Raw genomic sequence first — 17914 nt, 5'->3', positions numbered from 1 at the left:
AACTCCTACGTTCACTCGTATGTTTATGGTGGGCTTTTTACGTGAATGACCTTGTTTTTTGTTGTTGTTTTTTACCCCGCCATGTAGACAGCCATACTCAGCTTTCAGGGGTATGTTCTTGTTTCCATAATCCACCGAACGCTGACATGGATTACACGTGCGTATTTCTTCTTCTGCTTGCCGTATACACACGAAGGGGGTTCAGGCACTATGTTGACCTGGGAGATTGGAAAAATCTCCACCCTTTACCCCACCAAGCGCCATTACCGTTATTTGAATACGGGACCCTCAGATTGAAAGTCCAATACTTTAACCACTCGGCTATTGCGCCTGTTCGTTTACTTTTCAATTCCATTATTTTGATTCACATTGCCTTTTTTATTTAACAAGTGTATTTTTAGCCATAGCCTGGTTATTGAAACATATGTCCATATGTAAGGGTTTGATTTGATTCTTAACAATAATTGGCACGGTTACAATTCACAGAGACCTTTTTTTATTTTCCACTAGCCAACTGGTTTTTTTAAAACAGATATTTCTGTGTAAGGGCCTGGGGTTGTGAAAGTGCTTGAGTTTGAATCTTTTTTCAGATAGTACCTGGCGTTGTGAAGCGTTAGCGATTTAGGACAGTTGTGTCTGTTTCCATTTTATGGTACAAGTGAATGCAGGAGATCCAGAGGTAGTTTACATAATCCACGTCAAAATTCAGTGTGTTGTGGAAACTTATGTAAAATACACAGCATGCACCTCTCTCACAGAGGATTGGAAAATAGGCCAAAGAAACCAAAACCTCCATTTTGCATAAAGGTAAAGAGCATTAAGTGTAGGAGATCAGGGACATAAAAAGAAAAAAAGTTTCATTAGTTTTAAAAGAAAAAAAAACAATAATTATTGTTTGAATCTATCTTTATGCATTTGGGTCATTCTTCGAACTTTGCTGTTTGATGACACACTGTTGTGTCCTTATATTGTTGTTGTTGTTTATATTATATTTATATTGTCATAATATCAATAATTATGTATGTGATGTATATTTTACTGTATTCTTCTTCTTCATCTTCTTCTTCTTGTTGTTATTGTTATTATTATAATCATCATTATAAATTTACAGCCGACCCTATTGTTCAAACCTTTTGAAACTTCCAAGAAAAGTCATTCTTAATTGCTTTCCCCTGCCATGTACATATACAAGGGAGAACAATGCATCTGCTTTTAGTGGAGCCCCCATTGAACAGTTCTAGTGATGAGACGTAATGTTACTGAAAGGCAGGCAGCAGTCAAACACCAAACAGATGTCTACCTCATTTCATCTCAACAATTCAAAGTTCAGAAATCTCCACCTGTAGCAAAATCAATTTATTATCTCTTTACCTGCCAAACTATGCAAACTATTCAGTTACTTTCAGCTCCCGCCTCCCTCCCCTAAGCCATACATACTCTACCATTTATCCCCTTTAATGTCAGGATTTAAACTGTTTCGGTTATAACGAGACAGTACAGCAGCTGTCATTACACAAATAGTCACTATAGTACGTTGTCTATCCACCTGCCATTCTACAGACTATTACCTGTTTACCTAGCAAAATAGGTCTACGTTTTAGTTGTCTTTTCTTTCTTGATTATCTCCCTGATCAAAGCCAGATCACTCTTTCCACATGTCCTCTCACCTGCTCACTGGGGTGCTTTCTCTTCACTTCCCTCCCTTGCCTTTTATCTTCTGGCTATATATTTGTTTCACAAGCTGCTTTTTGGCTGTGCAGTTGAACATGTATTGGTTCTGGGTATGAAAATTTATTGATGAAAGGGTATTAATTTTACTGTTAGTTAATTGATTAAACTATGTTGTTTGATGGGTGAAATGCTGATTTTTTCCCATTCTCAAAATAATTTGTTGACAAGTTCTGGTTGAAGAGTTCGTAAACTTGTGTGTATGAATATGATCATGAATTATGCTTTGTTTCTGTTGTTGTAGTGATATGTGTAGGGCCAATATGAAAGTATGACCTTTTTTTTATTTTTATTTTTTTACCCTGTTGAAGATTTGTTTGGTAGAGAGCAAGTCTGAGGGAGAGTGAGTGAGTGAGTGAGTGTGTGTGTGTGTGTGTGTGTGTGTGTGTGTGTGTGTGTGTGTGTGTGTGTGCAAAGAAGAGAAAATAATCCCATTTTGGCTAAAATTTCAGATGTGTTGGTTTGTGGTATCTAGTCACTGAAGAGTAGGTGACCGATGTCTTTAAGAGGAAATACTGATGTAGGAATTGTGTCGAGCTATCATAACTGTCTTTACAGTTTGATACATCTTGGACTTATCTTTTCAGAATGAAATACTGATAGCAACTGTAGTATATTTCTTAAACGATTCACATTTGCAGTTAAGCCAACTGATCCTTCTTCAATGTGTTACTTTTCAGATTGCTTTGGTAAACCAAAACATTTTTTAAATTGTTACTAACACTAAAACTGCTCTGGATTTTAAAGAATAGGATAAACATCTTTGAATCAAATACATGTTAGTTTATCGCAGGGGAGTAAATGATTATATATCTTTGTTCCTTTGCATGAGTACATCAGATCAAAGTTTGTTCATCTGTTGTTTAACTGTATTGATTCTGTGTTGCAAACATTTTTCAATAAATTACTGTGCTGGGTTACAGAGCTATCTTATGAATGTTTTAACATCATCAGCGATCAGTTTCTGTGTCATAAACATTGGCGATATTGGTGTGTTAATTTGTAGACCCTCTCTCCCTGACACAGGAATGATCTGCACTTTGCAGGGAGAGAAACCAATCAGCGAGGAGCAGATGGCTCGAATCTGCGAGCTGATTGAACCCTGGTTTATCTTCTCTTTGATCTGGAGCATCGGCGCCACCTGTGACAACGACGGACGTGTCAAGTTCTCCGAGTGGCTCCGAGAGAAGATGGCAGAGAAAAAGGTCAGTTTAATTCTCTCTCTCTCCCTCTCTCTCCCTGTCTCTCTCTCTCTCTCTCTCTCTTCCTCTCTCTCTCTCTCTCTCTCCCTCTTTTATATATATTTTTTCAAAATACGCATGGCATAGATTGGCTTACCTGGGGACAGCTGGAGCTGACTGGTACAGGACCAGGGATGGCTGGAGAGTGTGAGTGCTTGTTGGCGGCCTGTGTCCTGGGCGGGGCAACAGGTGTAGGGTGAGGTGAGGTGACGGTGGTATTTTATTATTGTGTGTTGTGACGTCACCCATGAATTAAATCATTGTCCAGTTTCTGACATGATTTGTTTGATGGAGTCTCCCGTCGGACCGACGGATGAGTAGGCAGGCAGGCTTATCTGTCGGTGTGAGCCTGGTTGCCTGACCAGCACAGGTGACTTTTTTTTTTAGTAAAGAGGAGTTGTGCAGTCCCTTCCCCACTCTCTCGCCTACCGACGCTCAGAGTCCCACAGGTGCAGATACTGCCACGTGTAGAACAGCCTCGGCAGGTGCAGGTTTTTTCTTCGGAGTTCCGTCTCTTAGGATGACTTCCAGCCAAGGATAAGAGCTCCCCCTGCCCTTTGGTCATCCTCTTCCGCCTTCACAGCCGTTGGGAAAGGTTTCCTTCTCCGCCTGGTCCGTCGTTGGGAGACTTCACATGCGGCAGGTAGTACTGGGTTACATGGTACCAGTAGCAAGGGCTATGCCCCTGACCTGACATATGATTTATTTAAATGTGTGAATAACAATGCTCTGACCATTGGCTGTGATGCTGAATGTGTGTTGCAGTGCAAGCTGATGTTCCCTGAGGAGGGCCTGGTGTATGACTACATGCTGGACGATGCTGGAATCAGCAACTCAGAGAAAGATGAGATGGAGGAGGATGAGGCTGTGCACAAAGAGGTGGGTGATGAATGAATGAATGAAGGAAGGAAGGAAGGAAGGAAGGAAGTAATGAAACGACGGGCGCAATAGCCGAGTGGTTAAAACGTTGGATTTTCGATCTGAGGGCCCCGGTTTGGAATCTCAGTAACGGCACCTGGTGGGTAAATGGTGGAGATTTTTCCTATCTCCCAGGTCAACATATGTGCAGACCTGCTTGTGCCTGAACCCCCTCTGTGTGTATAGGCAAGCAGAAGATCAAATACGCACGTTAAAGATCCTGAAATCCATGTCAGTATTCGGTGGGTTATGGAAACAAGAACATACCTAGCATGCACACCCCTGAAAACGGTATGGCTGCCTACATGGCAGGGTAAGACCGGTCATACACGTAAAAGCTCACTTATGTACATAAGTGTGAATGTGGGAGTTGCAGTCCATGAACGAAGAAGAATAAGAATGAATGAATGATGAACGAATTATATGGATACTTATATAGCGCCTATCCTCGGTCGGAGACCAAGCTTAAAGCGCGATTTACAAACTCGGGGTCATTTGCATAACAGGCTACCTACCAGACTGGGTAGAGCCGACTGACGGCTGCCACTGGGCGCTCATCATTTGTTTCCTGTGTCATTCAATCAGATTTCAGGCACGCACACATACACACTCACACAGACAAGTAACATTTTATGTGTATGTCCACATTTTGTTTATTTACCCTGCCGTGTAGGCAGCCATACTCCATTTTTGAGGTTGTGCATGCTGGGTAAGTTCTTGTTTCCATAAACCATCAAACGCTGCCATGGATTACAGGGTCATTAATGTGCGTATTTGATCTTCTGCGTGTGTATACACACGAAGGGGGTTCAGGCACCAGCAGGTCTGCACATAATTTTATTTTGACCTGGGAGACGGGAAAAATCTGCACCCTTAACCCACCAGGCGCCAACACTTTAACCACTCGGCTGTTGTGCCCAGCCGGTGATGATGGTAATTGGGGTGAAACACTGTTAACGTCGTCTCTTTCGCCGTTCGTATGGAGAGAGTTAAACCACTCGGCTGTTGTGCCCAGCTGGGTGGTGGACAGGACCATGGGGACTACTCATAGTGGAGTGGTGGCTCAGTGGTAACATGGCCGCGTTGGAAGTGAGAGAATCTGAGCGCTCAGGTTCGAATCCTGCACTCACCACTATTTTTTTCTCCCCTTCCACTAGACACTTGAGTGGTGGTCTTGACGCATAAGTCATTCGGATAAACTGAGGTCCCGTGTGCAGCATGCACTTTGAGCATGTAAAAGAACCCACGGCAGCAACAGGGGTTGTTCGTGGCAAAATCATGGAGAACAGTTCACTTTGATGGGAAAACAAATACACCTGAAGGCAGAAAAAGAAAACACACACACACACACACACACACACACACACACACACACACACACACACACACACACACACACACACACACACACACACACACACACACAGACACACTCACAGAGACACACACACAGACACACACACACACACACACAGACACACAGACACACACACACACACACACACACACACACACACACACACACACACACACACACACACACACACACACACACACACACACACACACACACACACACACACACACACACACACACACACACACACACACACACACTACCTTACGTATCTTCTTGCCCAAGTATTTCAAAGAGAACAACTATTCTGCAGATGATTTTTGGAAAGTTATTTCTAACGAGGTTCTTATGGTCGAACTTTCACAGGCATTAGTTCATAGCCCTATTTCTACATTCCTTTAATGTACTTCAGAATTGTGTTAATGGTTTCTGATTATTATTATCATTATTGAATTGTTACTGTTAAGTGTAACTGCATTGGTGTTTCTTTGAATAAAGTTTGTTTGAAACATGGTGTACTGGTGGATCTTAATTATCTGTATTACAGCAGCATCGGTATTTGTGTAAAGTTTGTGATCGAGTACACAGAATGTAAGAAAACAATACAGACAAGCCGCATGCGGCAAAATAAGGCCAAATGAATACGCTTAATAGCCAAAAAAAGCGTAAGACGAGACGGAGCGTAAACCTGACAAGTTGGCGTGGAGAGCCTTGGCCAAAGGAATGATTCAGCGCTTATAGCTTCTAGAGGCGTTTGATTGGCTGAGAGCGGACCGGGGCAAGACTGCTCGTCTTTTCACTGTTAGCCGCGCGAAATTTGGCCAAGCAGAGCAAACCGATAGGCCTAGTTTGCATCAGTTTGACATGGTAAGTATATGTAACACCAAACATGGAGTATAATACAAACTCCTCCTTTTGAAACTAGGTATACTGGTGGAACTGAGTTATCTGTTTTACAGTGGCATTGGTGTTTGAATAAAGTTATGTTTGAAACCAGGTGCATTGGCGGAACTGGATGCACGGACTTCCGGTCTACGAGGTGGCACCGGACACCAAATATTCTGACATCCTGGTCCCCACCATTGACACCATCCGCAGCGCACATATCATCGGCATGCTGCTGTCCAACAGCAAGACGGTCAGTGCCCCCCCGCACCCCCCCCCCGCCCCCCCGCCCCACCACGCCCCGCCCCTCCTACATACACCCTCTCTCAAGTATTGAGTATATGGCCCTGTTCTGGATTATAGACCTTTGGGTCAGCTGATTTCAAAGCTATTCGCTCTTGATGTAGCTCCTGGATTTCAATACGCCTGTAGGTTAGAAGGATGTATATAATATTTATATATATATTTTTAAATAAACATTTTTATTCACGTTTAACATTATTTAAGACATACAGACAGACATGCGATAATGAGATTCATATAATATCTTGGAGGAGAACAAATTTCTTAAAAAGCAATAACAAAAATCTACTGTATAAAACAGCTTCGGCTTCAAGCAGATGTCAAAGCAAACTACATAACCTGTTTTGTGGGGAAAAAAGGAACATTTGCTTGACCTTCACATAAGCCCAACACACTGGTTTTAAAAAAAAGCAACAAAAAAACAACAAAAAAAAACACAAAAAAAAACCAAAAAAACAAGAACAGCAACAACAAATAACAAGGAGTGATGAGAAGGTTACTTACGCCTCAGTTTGGCGGAGATGGTCACTGTGGTGGCATGACTTGTTTCTGTAGGTGCTGAGCGTGGGCCCGACAGGTACAGGCAAGACCATGACCATCTCTGACAAACTGACCCGCAACATGGCCAAGGAGTACATCCCGGACTTCATCGTCTTCTCCGCCAAGACCAGTGCCAATCAGACCCAGGATCTCATTGACGGCAAGCTGGACAAGAGGTGTGTGTGTGTGTGTGTGTGTGTGTGTGTGTGTGTGTGTGTCTGTGTGTGTCTGTGTCTGTGTGTGTGTGTCTGTGTCTGTGTGTGTCTGTGTTTGTGTTTGTGTCTTGTGTGTGCATGGTTGTGCACTCGTGTGTGTACGTGTACGTGTGTGTGTGTGTGTGTTTGTGTCTTGTGTGTGTGTGTGTGTGTGTGTGTGTGTGTGTGTGTGTGTTCGTTCGTCTTCAGTTTAACGTCTTTCCACTTGATATTAGTGTGTGTGTGTGTGTGTGTGTTTGTATCTTGTGTGTTCATGGTTGTGCACTCGTGTGTGTACGTGTACGTGTACGTGTGTGTGTGTGTGTGTGTGTGTGTGTGTGTGTGTCTTGTGTGTGCATGCATTGGCATCATCTCTCTCTCTCTCTCTCTTCGTACTGTGGAATATCTTCTAATGAGTGGGTAGACCAAGCAGCCAGAAGAGCAGCACGTTATTTCGAAGGAGCAATACAACTTGACATCCAGTTAGATCTACATGAATGCTTCAGAAGTATAGAAAATATATCTAGAAATCGATTTAAGAAATTGCTTATAGATTCAAATAATCAATATTGCCAGTATTGTGTAAACACAAAGAATGCAGCTAATCCCAAACATTTTCTAAACTTGACACCAACAGCACATTCAAGACAAATTACAAGTCTAATGTATAGAATTCGTTTGAATGCCTTTCGTACAAAATTTTCTAAAAATATAAAATGTATGTGCGGTAAGCAAATAACTGTAAACCATCTACTCATTCATTGTCCTAGCATAAGACAGTTAATTCCAAAAGATGTAGTTGACTTGTTTACCAATATTCCATCAGCCACTGAAAAGATTTTGAATGATTATTCATTGCTTAGAATGTTTTCGGAGATTTTAAACTCCAGTCCAGTTGGTATCAGGTATCCTCCTTTGATGTATTCTAATTAATGTCGCTATTTATTTTTACATTTTTGTAAGTTAATACTTGTTGATATGCATACACATATTCTCCTTCCTATGACACCTCATTCATTACACACCACAATCTCTTCAACCTTTAATATCTTATAATGTACTTTCCTCTACTACAAAAGATGAACATTTCCTTATCCACTTCTTTTCTCCTTTCCGTCAAATAATACTTATAGTGAATAGACGTTAAACTGAAGAAAATCTCTGTGTGTGTGTGTGTGTGTGTGTGTGTGTGTGTGTGTGTGTGTGTGTGTGTGTGTGTGTGTGTGTGTCTGTGTGTGTGTGTGTGTGTGTGTGTGTGTTGTGTGTTTATTTGTGTGTGTTTTTGCATGTACACATGCCAGTGCGTGGTGTATGCATTTGTTTGCGTGTGCACACGTGTGTGTGTGTGTGTGTGTGTGTGTGTGTGTGTGTGTGTGTGCGCGCGCGCGCGTGTGTGTATGTGTGTGTGTGCATGAGTGCGCATATGTGTGTGTATATGTGTTTTGATGTGTTTGCAGGTGTGTGTCTGTGCTTCTTATTGTCTGTGCACATGTGTGAATAACTGTGTTTTTCTTACAACGGAAATTCTTTCTGTAATATTCAGTTTGTTCTCCTTGAGGAGAGCATGGTCACCTGAGTGCAGCACCACTTTCAAGTGTATTTGTTTCTAACAGAATTTCTTTTTTTAACAGAATTTTCCAAGGGAACAACCCTTTTGTTGCTGTGGAATCTTATACGTCCGCTAAACGCATGATGCACATCGGACCTCATTTTATTTTCTCATCTGAATGACTAGCAACCAGACGACCACTCCAGGTCTAGTGGAGAGAAAGAAGCTTCTGGTGATTGTGGGGTTTGATCCTGCAACCATCAGATTCTGTTGCTTCCTAGGGGGACGTGTTACCCACAAGGCCACTACTCTACCACTCCACTGCATCATAAACTGCACACAGGAGGAAGGTGGCAGAATGGTTATGAAGCTTACCTGCCAGTACAGTGTCTGTGAGGGCCTAGGTTAGAATCCTGCTCTCGCTCTTTCTCTCAAGTTTGACTGGAAAATCAAACTGGATGTCCAGTCATACGGATGAGATGATAAACCGAGATCCCATGTGCAGCACGCACTTTGCAAACTGAAAAATAACCCATTGCAACAAAAGGGTTGAGCTCTGGCAAAACTCTGTTGAACAAATCCGCTCTGATGGGTATTCAATATATATGTATGCACTCCAAGCCTAAGCGGGTTGGGTTATGCTGCTGGTCAGGCACCTGCCGAGCAGATGTGGTGTAGCATATCTGAGTTTGTCCAACCACAATAATGCCTCCTTGAGAAACTGCAAACGCTGCTGGTCAGGCACATGCCTAGCAGATGTTGTGTAGCGTATATCAATTTGTCCAAAAGCAATAACGCCTCCTTGAAAAAAAAAACTGAAACAGACACTGATAAACTGCACGCTTGTCTGCAGGCGTAAGGGGGTGTTTGGTCCACCACTTGGCAAGTACTTCATCTTCTTCATCGACGACCTGAACATGCCGGCCAGAGAGGTGTACGGAGCCCAGCCCCCCATTGAGCTCATCCGACAGTGGATGGACTTCCGCGGCTGGTACGACCGCAAGGCGATCGGTGAGTGATTGTTGAACGCTGTGGTCCTGGTGTGTTGGGATTGTGTGCTGCTCAGCGAAAGCAGTGGGTAGACAACATCGCTGTGCTGACAGAGAGGAGCTTTGCTGAAACTCCGACCTCATCCCCTGACCGCCAGAAATGGAGAATGTTGGTGATGGGTTCAGCAGTGCAGCTGAACTTGTTTTTGGGACCAGTGACAGTGACAGTGGCTATTCAGTATCAAATCAGTATCAGCAGAACGGTACAGTATGAACATATATCTAAATAAGATGTAAAGAGAAATGAATATTAATTAACAGTGAATATCAATTTATTTACCTGTGTGCTAGCTGAATCGGTAGTGTAAGCAGCACTGACTTGAAGTTGTGTACCTTGTGAATGGAGAGAGTTGCCACTCTTTACTATTTGAATAATCAAGTAACAAATGATATGTCTAAAAACCTATGCATACATATAGGAAAGACAAAAGTTCACAGCTTCAGACTTGTTTAGTTCTTCATGTCAGCTTCCATACACCCAGATCAAAGGTACAGAGAAACTAAACTTTCTCATTAAAATAGGTTTCTGGTCAGTACTTACCTGCAGAGAAATTTTCCATGGTTACTGTAATGCAATTCCATAAATATCCCATAATTACTGTGATGTGATTGTGTAAATTTCCCATAACTACTTTAATTCGATTACATAAATTTCCCGTGATTACTGTTTTGCATTTGTATGAAGAAACATCCTATGATTACTGAAATGATTACTTTGATTACGTAAATTTCCCATGATTACTATAATGCGATTCTATGCAGAAACATTTGATAATTACAACAATGCAATTACATGAATTTCCAATAATTACCGTCATGAGATTATGTAAATTTCCCATAATTACTTCATTTCAATTACTTGAATTTCCTATAATTACCGTCACGAGATTGTGTAAATTTCCCTTAATTACTTTATTTCAATTACATGAATTTCCCATGATAAATGTATTGTGTTTTAATAATAATAATGATGATGATGATGATAATGGACATTTATAATGCGCATTTCTGCAGAAATACTGCTCAAAGCGCTTTACATTTCATTCTCCACTTCCCGTCTCCACCCTCGATACCACCCCCCTCCAGCCCCCCCCCCCCCTCAACCCCCTCCCCACCCCCATCTCCCCACTCCCTCACACACATGCCCACGGAAGCACGTGCCATAATACATTTATGTAATTGAACATTGAAAACCAACCACCCACCCATCCAGAAAACGCATCCCTGCAACACGCGCTCACTCACGCACACGCACACACACACACACACACACACACACACACACACACCACATGAATACTCGCTAGCACCCAGCCACACACACATAGCAAACGGCTTCCCTACAATAGAACAAGTTGAACTTCGAAATGTTCCAATGAATGATGGATGATCCTTTTCGCGCCAGGTGATTTCCGGAACCTGGTGGACGTGAACTTTGCCTGCGCCATGGGGCCCCCGGGTGGCGGCCGCAACCCTGTGACCCAGCGACTGCTGCGCCACTTCAACTTCATCACCTTCACGGAGATGGAGGACCCCAGCAAGAGGAAGATCTTCACCACCATCCTCAAGTCCTGGATCAGTCAGTGGATTTGGAATTTTGTCTTCTTTTTTAATATATAACATTTTCACCACCATCCTCAAGTCCAGGATCAGTCTGTGGATTTGGATTTTTTTCTTCTTTTTTTTACTATTTAACATCTTCACCACCATCCTCAAATACTGGATCAGTCAGTGGATTTGGCTTTTTTCTGTTATTTAAAAAAAAAAAAAATTAATCCAAGTGAGAGCTGTATGATATGGTTTCTCCTTTGCATTGGGAAGAAGTCATTTACAGCTAAGTCTGTTGTGAAGGACTGTGACTCTCAAGCTAGGGGGGATCTGGCTTTTTCTTTTTTCATTTTCTTTATATTCAGTCCAAGTGAGAGCTGTATGATCAGTGGTCTCTCCATTGCACTGGGAAGTCATTTGCAGCTTAGTCTTTTGTGAAGGACTATAACTCTCAAACTAGGAGGCAAGATTTGCACTGGCTCTTAGTGCTGCCTTTGGGGGGCTATTTGGCCTTTGGGAACACGACGGGCGCAATAGCCGAGTGGTTAAAGCGTTGAACTGTCAGTCTGAGGGTCCCGGGTTCGAATCACGGTGACGGCGCCTGGTGGGTAAAGGGTGGAGATTTTTACGATCTCCCAGGTCAACATATGTGCAGACCTGCTAGTGCCTGAACCTCCTTCGTGTGTATATGCAAGCAGAAGATCAAATACGCACGTTAAAGATCCTGTAATCCATGTCAGCGTTCGGTGGGTTATGGAAACAAGAACATACCCAGCATGCACACCCCCGAAAACGGAGTATGGCTGCCTACATGGCAGGGTAAAAACGGTCATACACGTAAAAGCCCACTCGTGTGCATACGAGTGAACGCAGAAGAAGAAGAAGGCCTTTGGGAACCATCCAAACACCTACTGTCCTAAAAACCTCTTGGCCGAGAGAGTGGAGATATAACTTGGGCAAGACACTCTCCACTATAATCAAATTCTAGCCCAGATAGTCGGGACAGCAGTTGCCTCTTCTGCTGTTCTGATGGTCATAGTCTGACACGATTGACTATCATACCAAAAAAAAGAAAAAAAAAAGAAAAGAAGATTTGATCCATTTCCATGCCAGTAAAATTAAGTACTCTTTTAATTTTCTTTTGTCTTTTGTTTTACATTTATTTGCTTATTTATCATCATTGTTATCTTATTTATTTATTAATTATTATTATTATTATTACTACCTTTTATATATATATATTATAATTATTATTTATTTATTTATTTATGTAACATTATCTATTATTTATTCACTTTTTTTTTCTTCTCAAGGCCTGACTAAGCGCGTTGGGTTGCGCTGCTGGTCAGGCATCTGCTTGACAGATGTGGTGTAGTGTATATGAATTTGTCCGAACGCAGTGACGCCTCCTTGAGCTGCTGAAACTGAAACTGAAACTGAACTCTTTTGTCACTTCAATTCATCATCAATGTTTAGTTCTCACCACACTGTCATTATCACTTCAGTTCGTCATCATTGTTAAGCTATCACCAGGCACTCTAAGCTTTCCTTTCACCAGGCACTCTTGATCTCTTCCATTCATCGAAGTCATGGTTAGTTTTGTTTTTCATGTGATGTGTACATTTCACTCCATCACCATATGACATGGGTATGCAATGTTTGGACATAGTACATTATTACATGTGTTTAGTATGTTTAGTGTGTGTGTGTGTGTGTGTGTGTGTGTGTGTGTGTGTGTGCATGTGTTGTGTGTGTGTGTGTGAGTGTGTGTGCGTCATGTGTGTGCATTGTGTGTGTGAATTGTATACATATGTGTGTGTGTGCGTGTGTGTGTGTGTGTGTGTGTGTGTGACTTGCAGGTCAGAGCGCCAACATCAGCTCGCTGTGTGACCAGATGGTGGACACGTGCATCGCCACCTACAACACGGTGCAGACACAGCTGCTGCCCACCCCAGCCAAGTCCCACTACACCTTCAACCTGCGGGACCTCTCCAAGGTCATCCAGGGCATCCTCATGGGCGACATCACCAAAATCACCGTGAGTGGAGTCGAGTGGAGTGGAGTGTTGTGTGACCCGCTGAGTGGCTGGTTAAGTGTATCGGGTCGTTAGTTTTGAGGGTCATGGGTTTTATCCAGTGCCTCAGCTGGGTTGTTAGAGTAATTGGGCCATCAGTTTGAAGGTCTTGGGTTTTATCCAGTGCCTTAGCGTAGTGGTTAGAGTAATTAGGTCATCAGTTTGAAGGTCTTTGGTTTTATCCAGTGCCTTAGCATAGTGGTTAGAGTAATTGGGCCATCAGTTTGAAGGTCATTGGTTTTATGCAGTGCCTTAGTTTAGTGGCTAGAGTAATTGGGTCATCAGTTTGAGGGTCTTTGGTTTTATCCAGTGCCTTATTTTAGTGGTCAGAGTAATTGGGTCATCAGTTTGAGGGTCTTTGGTTTTATCCAGTGCCTTATTTTAGTGGTTAGAGTAATTGAGTCATCAGTTTGAGGGTCTTTGGTTTTATCCAGTGTCTTAGTTTAGTGGCTAGAGTAATTGGGTCATGAGTTTGAGGGTCATTGGTTTTATGCAGTGCCTTAGTTTACTGGTTAGAGTAATTGAGTCATCAGTTTGAGGGTCTTTGTTTCATCCGGTACCTTAGATGAGTAGTTCGTATCATTGGGTCATATTCATGTCAGAGTTTGGTAGGTTATGGTAACACAGAATCACATACCGTGCACCAAGTGTGTCAAGAATCGTCAGCAGGTTTATGCTGTGTGTGTGTGTGTGTGTGTGTGTGTGTGTGTGTGTGTGTGTGTGTGTGTGTGTGTGTGTGTTTGTGTGTGTGTGTGTGTGTGTGTGTGTGTGTGTGTGTGTGTGTGTGTGTGTGTTTGATTGTGTGTGTGTGTGTGTGTGTGTGTGTGTGTGTGTGTGTGTGTGTGTGAATTGTACACATGTGTGTGCCCAGTACATGTATGCTTGCACACAAATGCAGTTGCGCAAATACTTTACATGAACTATTTTTGGTTGATTCAAATTGCCGATTTACATTGTCATGTCATATTCTCATTATCCCTCTTCAATGGAACCCCCTTCGGTAAAGGGCTCTGGCCTTTATCTGAATAAAAACAATCGTTATCTCGTTTATCTCTCCCGACATTATCGACGCACTAACACCTACCTCTTGTCAATAGAGCACCAAGGACCTGCTGGGTCTGTTCTACCACGAGAGCTGCCGCGTGTACCAAGACCGGCTGGTGAACGATGAAGACCGCAACTGGTTTGACAAGCTGATGGGCGAAAAGATGGAGAGCGACTTTGGGATGAAGATGGAGGAGGTGGTGGACCAGCAGCCGTTCCTCTTCGGGGACTTCATGGCGTCCGCCGTGGACAACCGCCCGTACATCTTCCTGGAAGACCACAGCAAGGTGGGCCGAGGAGAGAGGGAGGGAGTGGGGGTTGGGGTTGGGGTTGTGAGAGCGTTGTGGAGGCAGTGGTGGTGGTGGTGGTGTGTGTCGGGTGTGTGTATGTGTCATGTTTATATATATATATATATATTATATATATATATATATATATATCTGTGTGTGTGTGTGTGTGAGTGAGTGACAGGTGGTTTCAGGAAACGGAAAGAGTGTTTTTGTTGTTTGTGGATGGTATCACAACTCACGGGGAGGTGTTGGTTTTTTGTTGTTTTTTTTACCTGACAGCTGAAACGTGCCCAAAACGAAAAGAAACATGCACACACACACACACACACACACACACACACACACACACACACACACACACACACACACACAAACACAAACACATACACACACAAACACATACACACACACTCGCACACGCACACACACACACACACACACACACACACATTTCACGTTACAACTTTACAGGCACAATTTGACAGAAAATGAAGGTGGTGGATGGTGTGTGTTGACAGATGGTGAGGGTGGTGGGTAGGTGGTTTGTGTGTTAATAATGACAAGCATTGTGTGTGTTGATGACAGGTGGTGAAGGTGGTTTTTGTGTTAATGACAAGCATTGTGTGTGTTGATGACAGGTGGTGAAGGTGGTTTGTGTGTTAATAATGACCAGCATTGTGTGTGTTGATGACAGGTGGTGAAGGTGGTTTGTGTGTTAATAATGACAAGCATTGTTTGTGTTGATGACAGGTGGTGAAGGTGGTTTGTGTGTTAATAATGACAAGCATTGTGTGTGTTGATGACAGGTGGTGAAGGTGGTTTGTGTGTTCATGACAGGCATTGTGTGTGTTGATGACAGGTGGTGAAGGTGGTTTGTGTGTTAATGACAAGCATTGTGTGTGTTGATGACAGGTGGTGAAGGTGGTTTGTGTGTTAATAATGACAAGCATTGTGTGTGTTGATGACAGGTGGTGAAGGTGGTTTGTGTGTTAATAATGACAAGCATTGTGTGTGTTGATGACAGGTGGTGAAGGTGGTTTGTGTGTTAATAATGACAAGCATTGTGTGTGTTGATGACAGGTGGTGAAGGTGCTGATGTACGCATTGACAGGTGCTGTATGTGTATGTGTGTGTGTGTGTGTGTGTGTGTTGACAGGTGGTGAAGGTGGTGGAGGACTACCTGGAGGACTACAACCAGGTGAACATGCCGCAGATGAGGCTGGTGCTGTTCATGGACGCCATCAAGCACGTGACGCGCATCGCCCGCATCATCCGACAGCCCCTGGGCAACGCCCTCCTGCTGGGCATGGGGGGGTCCGGCCGACAGTCCCTCACCCGCCTCGCTGCTCACCTGTGAGTTGGGTAGCTGTGGGTGTGGGTGTGAAGGGAGTGTGGGTGGGTGTGGTGTTGGGGTGGGTGTGGTGTGGGTGTAAGGGTGGGTGGGGTATGGGGTGGAAAGTGTGGGTGTGGGGGTGAGTGTGGTGTTGGGGTGGGTTGGCGGTGGGTGGTTGGGGTGTAGGCGTGGGTGTGGTGTGAGTGTAGGGGGTGGTGGAAAGTGTGGGTGTAGGGGTGGGTGGGGGGTGTTTGGGTGGGTGTGGTGTGAGTGTAGGAGGTGGAAAGTGTGGGTGTAGGGGTGGGTGTGGTGTCGGGGTGAATGGGGTGGTGGTTGGGGTGTAGGGGTGGGTGTGGTGTGAGTGTAAGGGGTGGAAAGTGTGGGTGTAGGGGCGGGTGTAGGGGTGGGTGTGGTGTCGGGGTGAATGGGGTGGTGGTTGGGGTGTTGGGGTGGGTGTGGTGTGAGTGTAGGGGGTGGAAAGTGTGGGTGTAGGGGTGGGTGTGGTGTTGGGGTGGTGGTGGGGGTATAGGAGTGAGTGTAGGAGGTGGAGAGTGTGGGTGTAGGGGTGATTGTGTTGTTGGGGTGGGTTGGGGGGTGGTTGGGGTGTATGGGTGGGTGTGGTGTGAGTGTAGGGGTGGAAAGTGTGGTGTAGGGGTGGGTGGGTGGGGGGTGTTGTGGGTGTAGGGGGTGGAAAGGGTGGGTGTAAGGGTGGGTGGGGTGTGGGAGTCTTGGAAGTGGGAAGTGGGTTTGTGGGTCAGTTGAGTGTGGGTAGTGTGTGGGGGGATGTGTATGGATAGGGGATGAGGGGCTGGATTGGATGGTGTGAGTTGTGGGTTGGGGGGTGTGGTTGTATGCTGGACCGGGTGGTGTGGGTAAGGGGATGTAGGTTTGGGTGTAGGGGTTTGGTGTGTGGGTGTGGTTTGGGGTGTGCCCTCTTGCTGGGCAGTTTAAAACTTAAGTGTCCACAATCACTGGCATGTGTGACGGTGGGATAATTAAACAAAATCCCTTCTCCAAATAGCAATAACTGTGTGACGGCAGGTCGGAGTTTGACTGTTTCCAAATCGAGCTGTCCAAGAACTACGGCACCACGGAGTGGAGGGATGACCTTCGCAACGTCATGATGAAGGCCGGCCTGGAGAATAAACCCATGGTTTTCCTCTTCAGTGACACCCAGGTAACTAACCTCTGATCTCACGGTAGGGGGGGGGGGGGATTACCCAGAAAACTAACCTCTGACCTCACCACAGGGGGTCACCTAGAAAACTGACCTTTGACCTCACCACAGGGGGTCATCCAGAAAACTAACCTCTGACCTCACCACAGGGGGGTCACCCAGAAAACTAACCTCTGACCTCACCACAGGGGGTCATCCAGAAAACTGACCTCTGACCTCACCACAGGGGGTCACTCAGAAAAGTCACCTTTGACCTCATCACAGAGGGGTCACCCAGAAAACTAACCTCTGACCTGAACACAGAATAATAATAATGTTATTATATCATTATCATTGTTGTTGTAATTGTTGTTGTTGTTGATGTTACCGTTGACTGGTTGATTGATTGATTAACTGATTAGTTTACGATGGTGATGATAGTGTTGGTGATGTTTATTGTTGTTTATTGTTGTTGTTGTTAGTATTATCATTATCACTCTTATTATTGTTGTTGTTGTTATTGTTGTTCTTAATATTGTTGTTATTATCATCATCATTATTGTTATCATCATCATCATCAAAACCATCATCACTATCATCAACACCATCATCCTTTTCATCAACACCATCATCACTATCATCAACACCATCATTATCAACATCGCCATGATCACCATCATCCTCACCACCATCATCATCATCATC

The 17914-nt window shown here is 43.9% G+C and overlaps 1 protein-coding gene across 2 annotated transcripts in view; it reads left to right on the top strand.

The window, feature by feature from the left end:
- The window catches only part of LOC143298193 (dynein axonemal heavy chain 1-like), a 148767-nt gene that overhangs the window by 84409 nt on the left and 46444 nt on the right, over window positions 1–17914 (top strand). For both annotated transcript variants that reach the window (XM_076610957.1, XM_076610956.1), the window contains 10 exons: window positions 2775–2933; window positions 3735–3848; window positions 6242–6382; window positions 6988–7148; window positions 9569–9726; window positions 11170–11343; window positions 13172–13350; window positions 14484–14717; window positions 15877–16073; window positions 17095–17230. In XM_076610957.1, coding sequence (XP_076467072.1) covers window positions 2775–2933; window positions 3735–3848; window positions 6242–6382; window positions 6988–7148; window positions 9569–9726; window positions 11170–11343; window positions 13172–13350; window positions 14484–14717; window positions 15877–16073; window positions 17095–17230 — 1653 coding nt within the window. The remainder of the gene's footprint in view (window positions 1–2774; window positions 2934–3734; window positions 3849–6241; window positions 6383–6987; window positions 7149–9568; window positions 9727–11169; window positions 11344–13171; window positions 13351–14483; window positions 14718–15876; window positions 16074–17094; window positions 17231–17914) is intronic.

The sequence above is a fragment of the Babylonia areolata genome, chromosome 23 (assembly GCF_041734735.1).
Source record: "Babylonia areolata isolate BAREFJ2019XMU chromosome 23, ASM4173473v1, whole genome shotgun sequence".
In the NCBI taxonomy this organism is placed as follows: Eukaryota; Metazoa; Mollusca; class Gastropoda; order Neogastropoda; family Buccinidae; genus Babylonia; species Babylonia areolata.
Note: the sequence above shows the minus strand (reverse complement) of the source record. Positions and strands in the feature narration are given on the sequence as shown.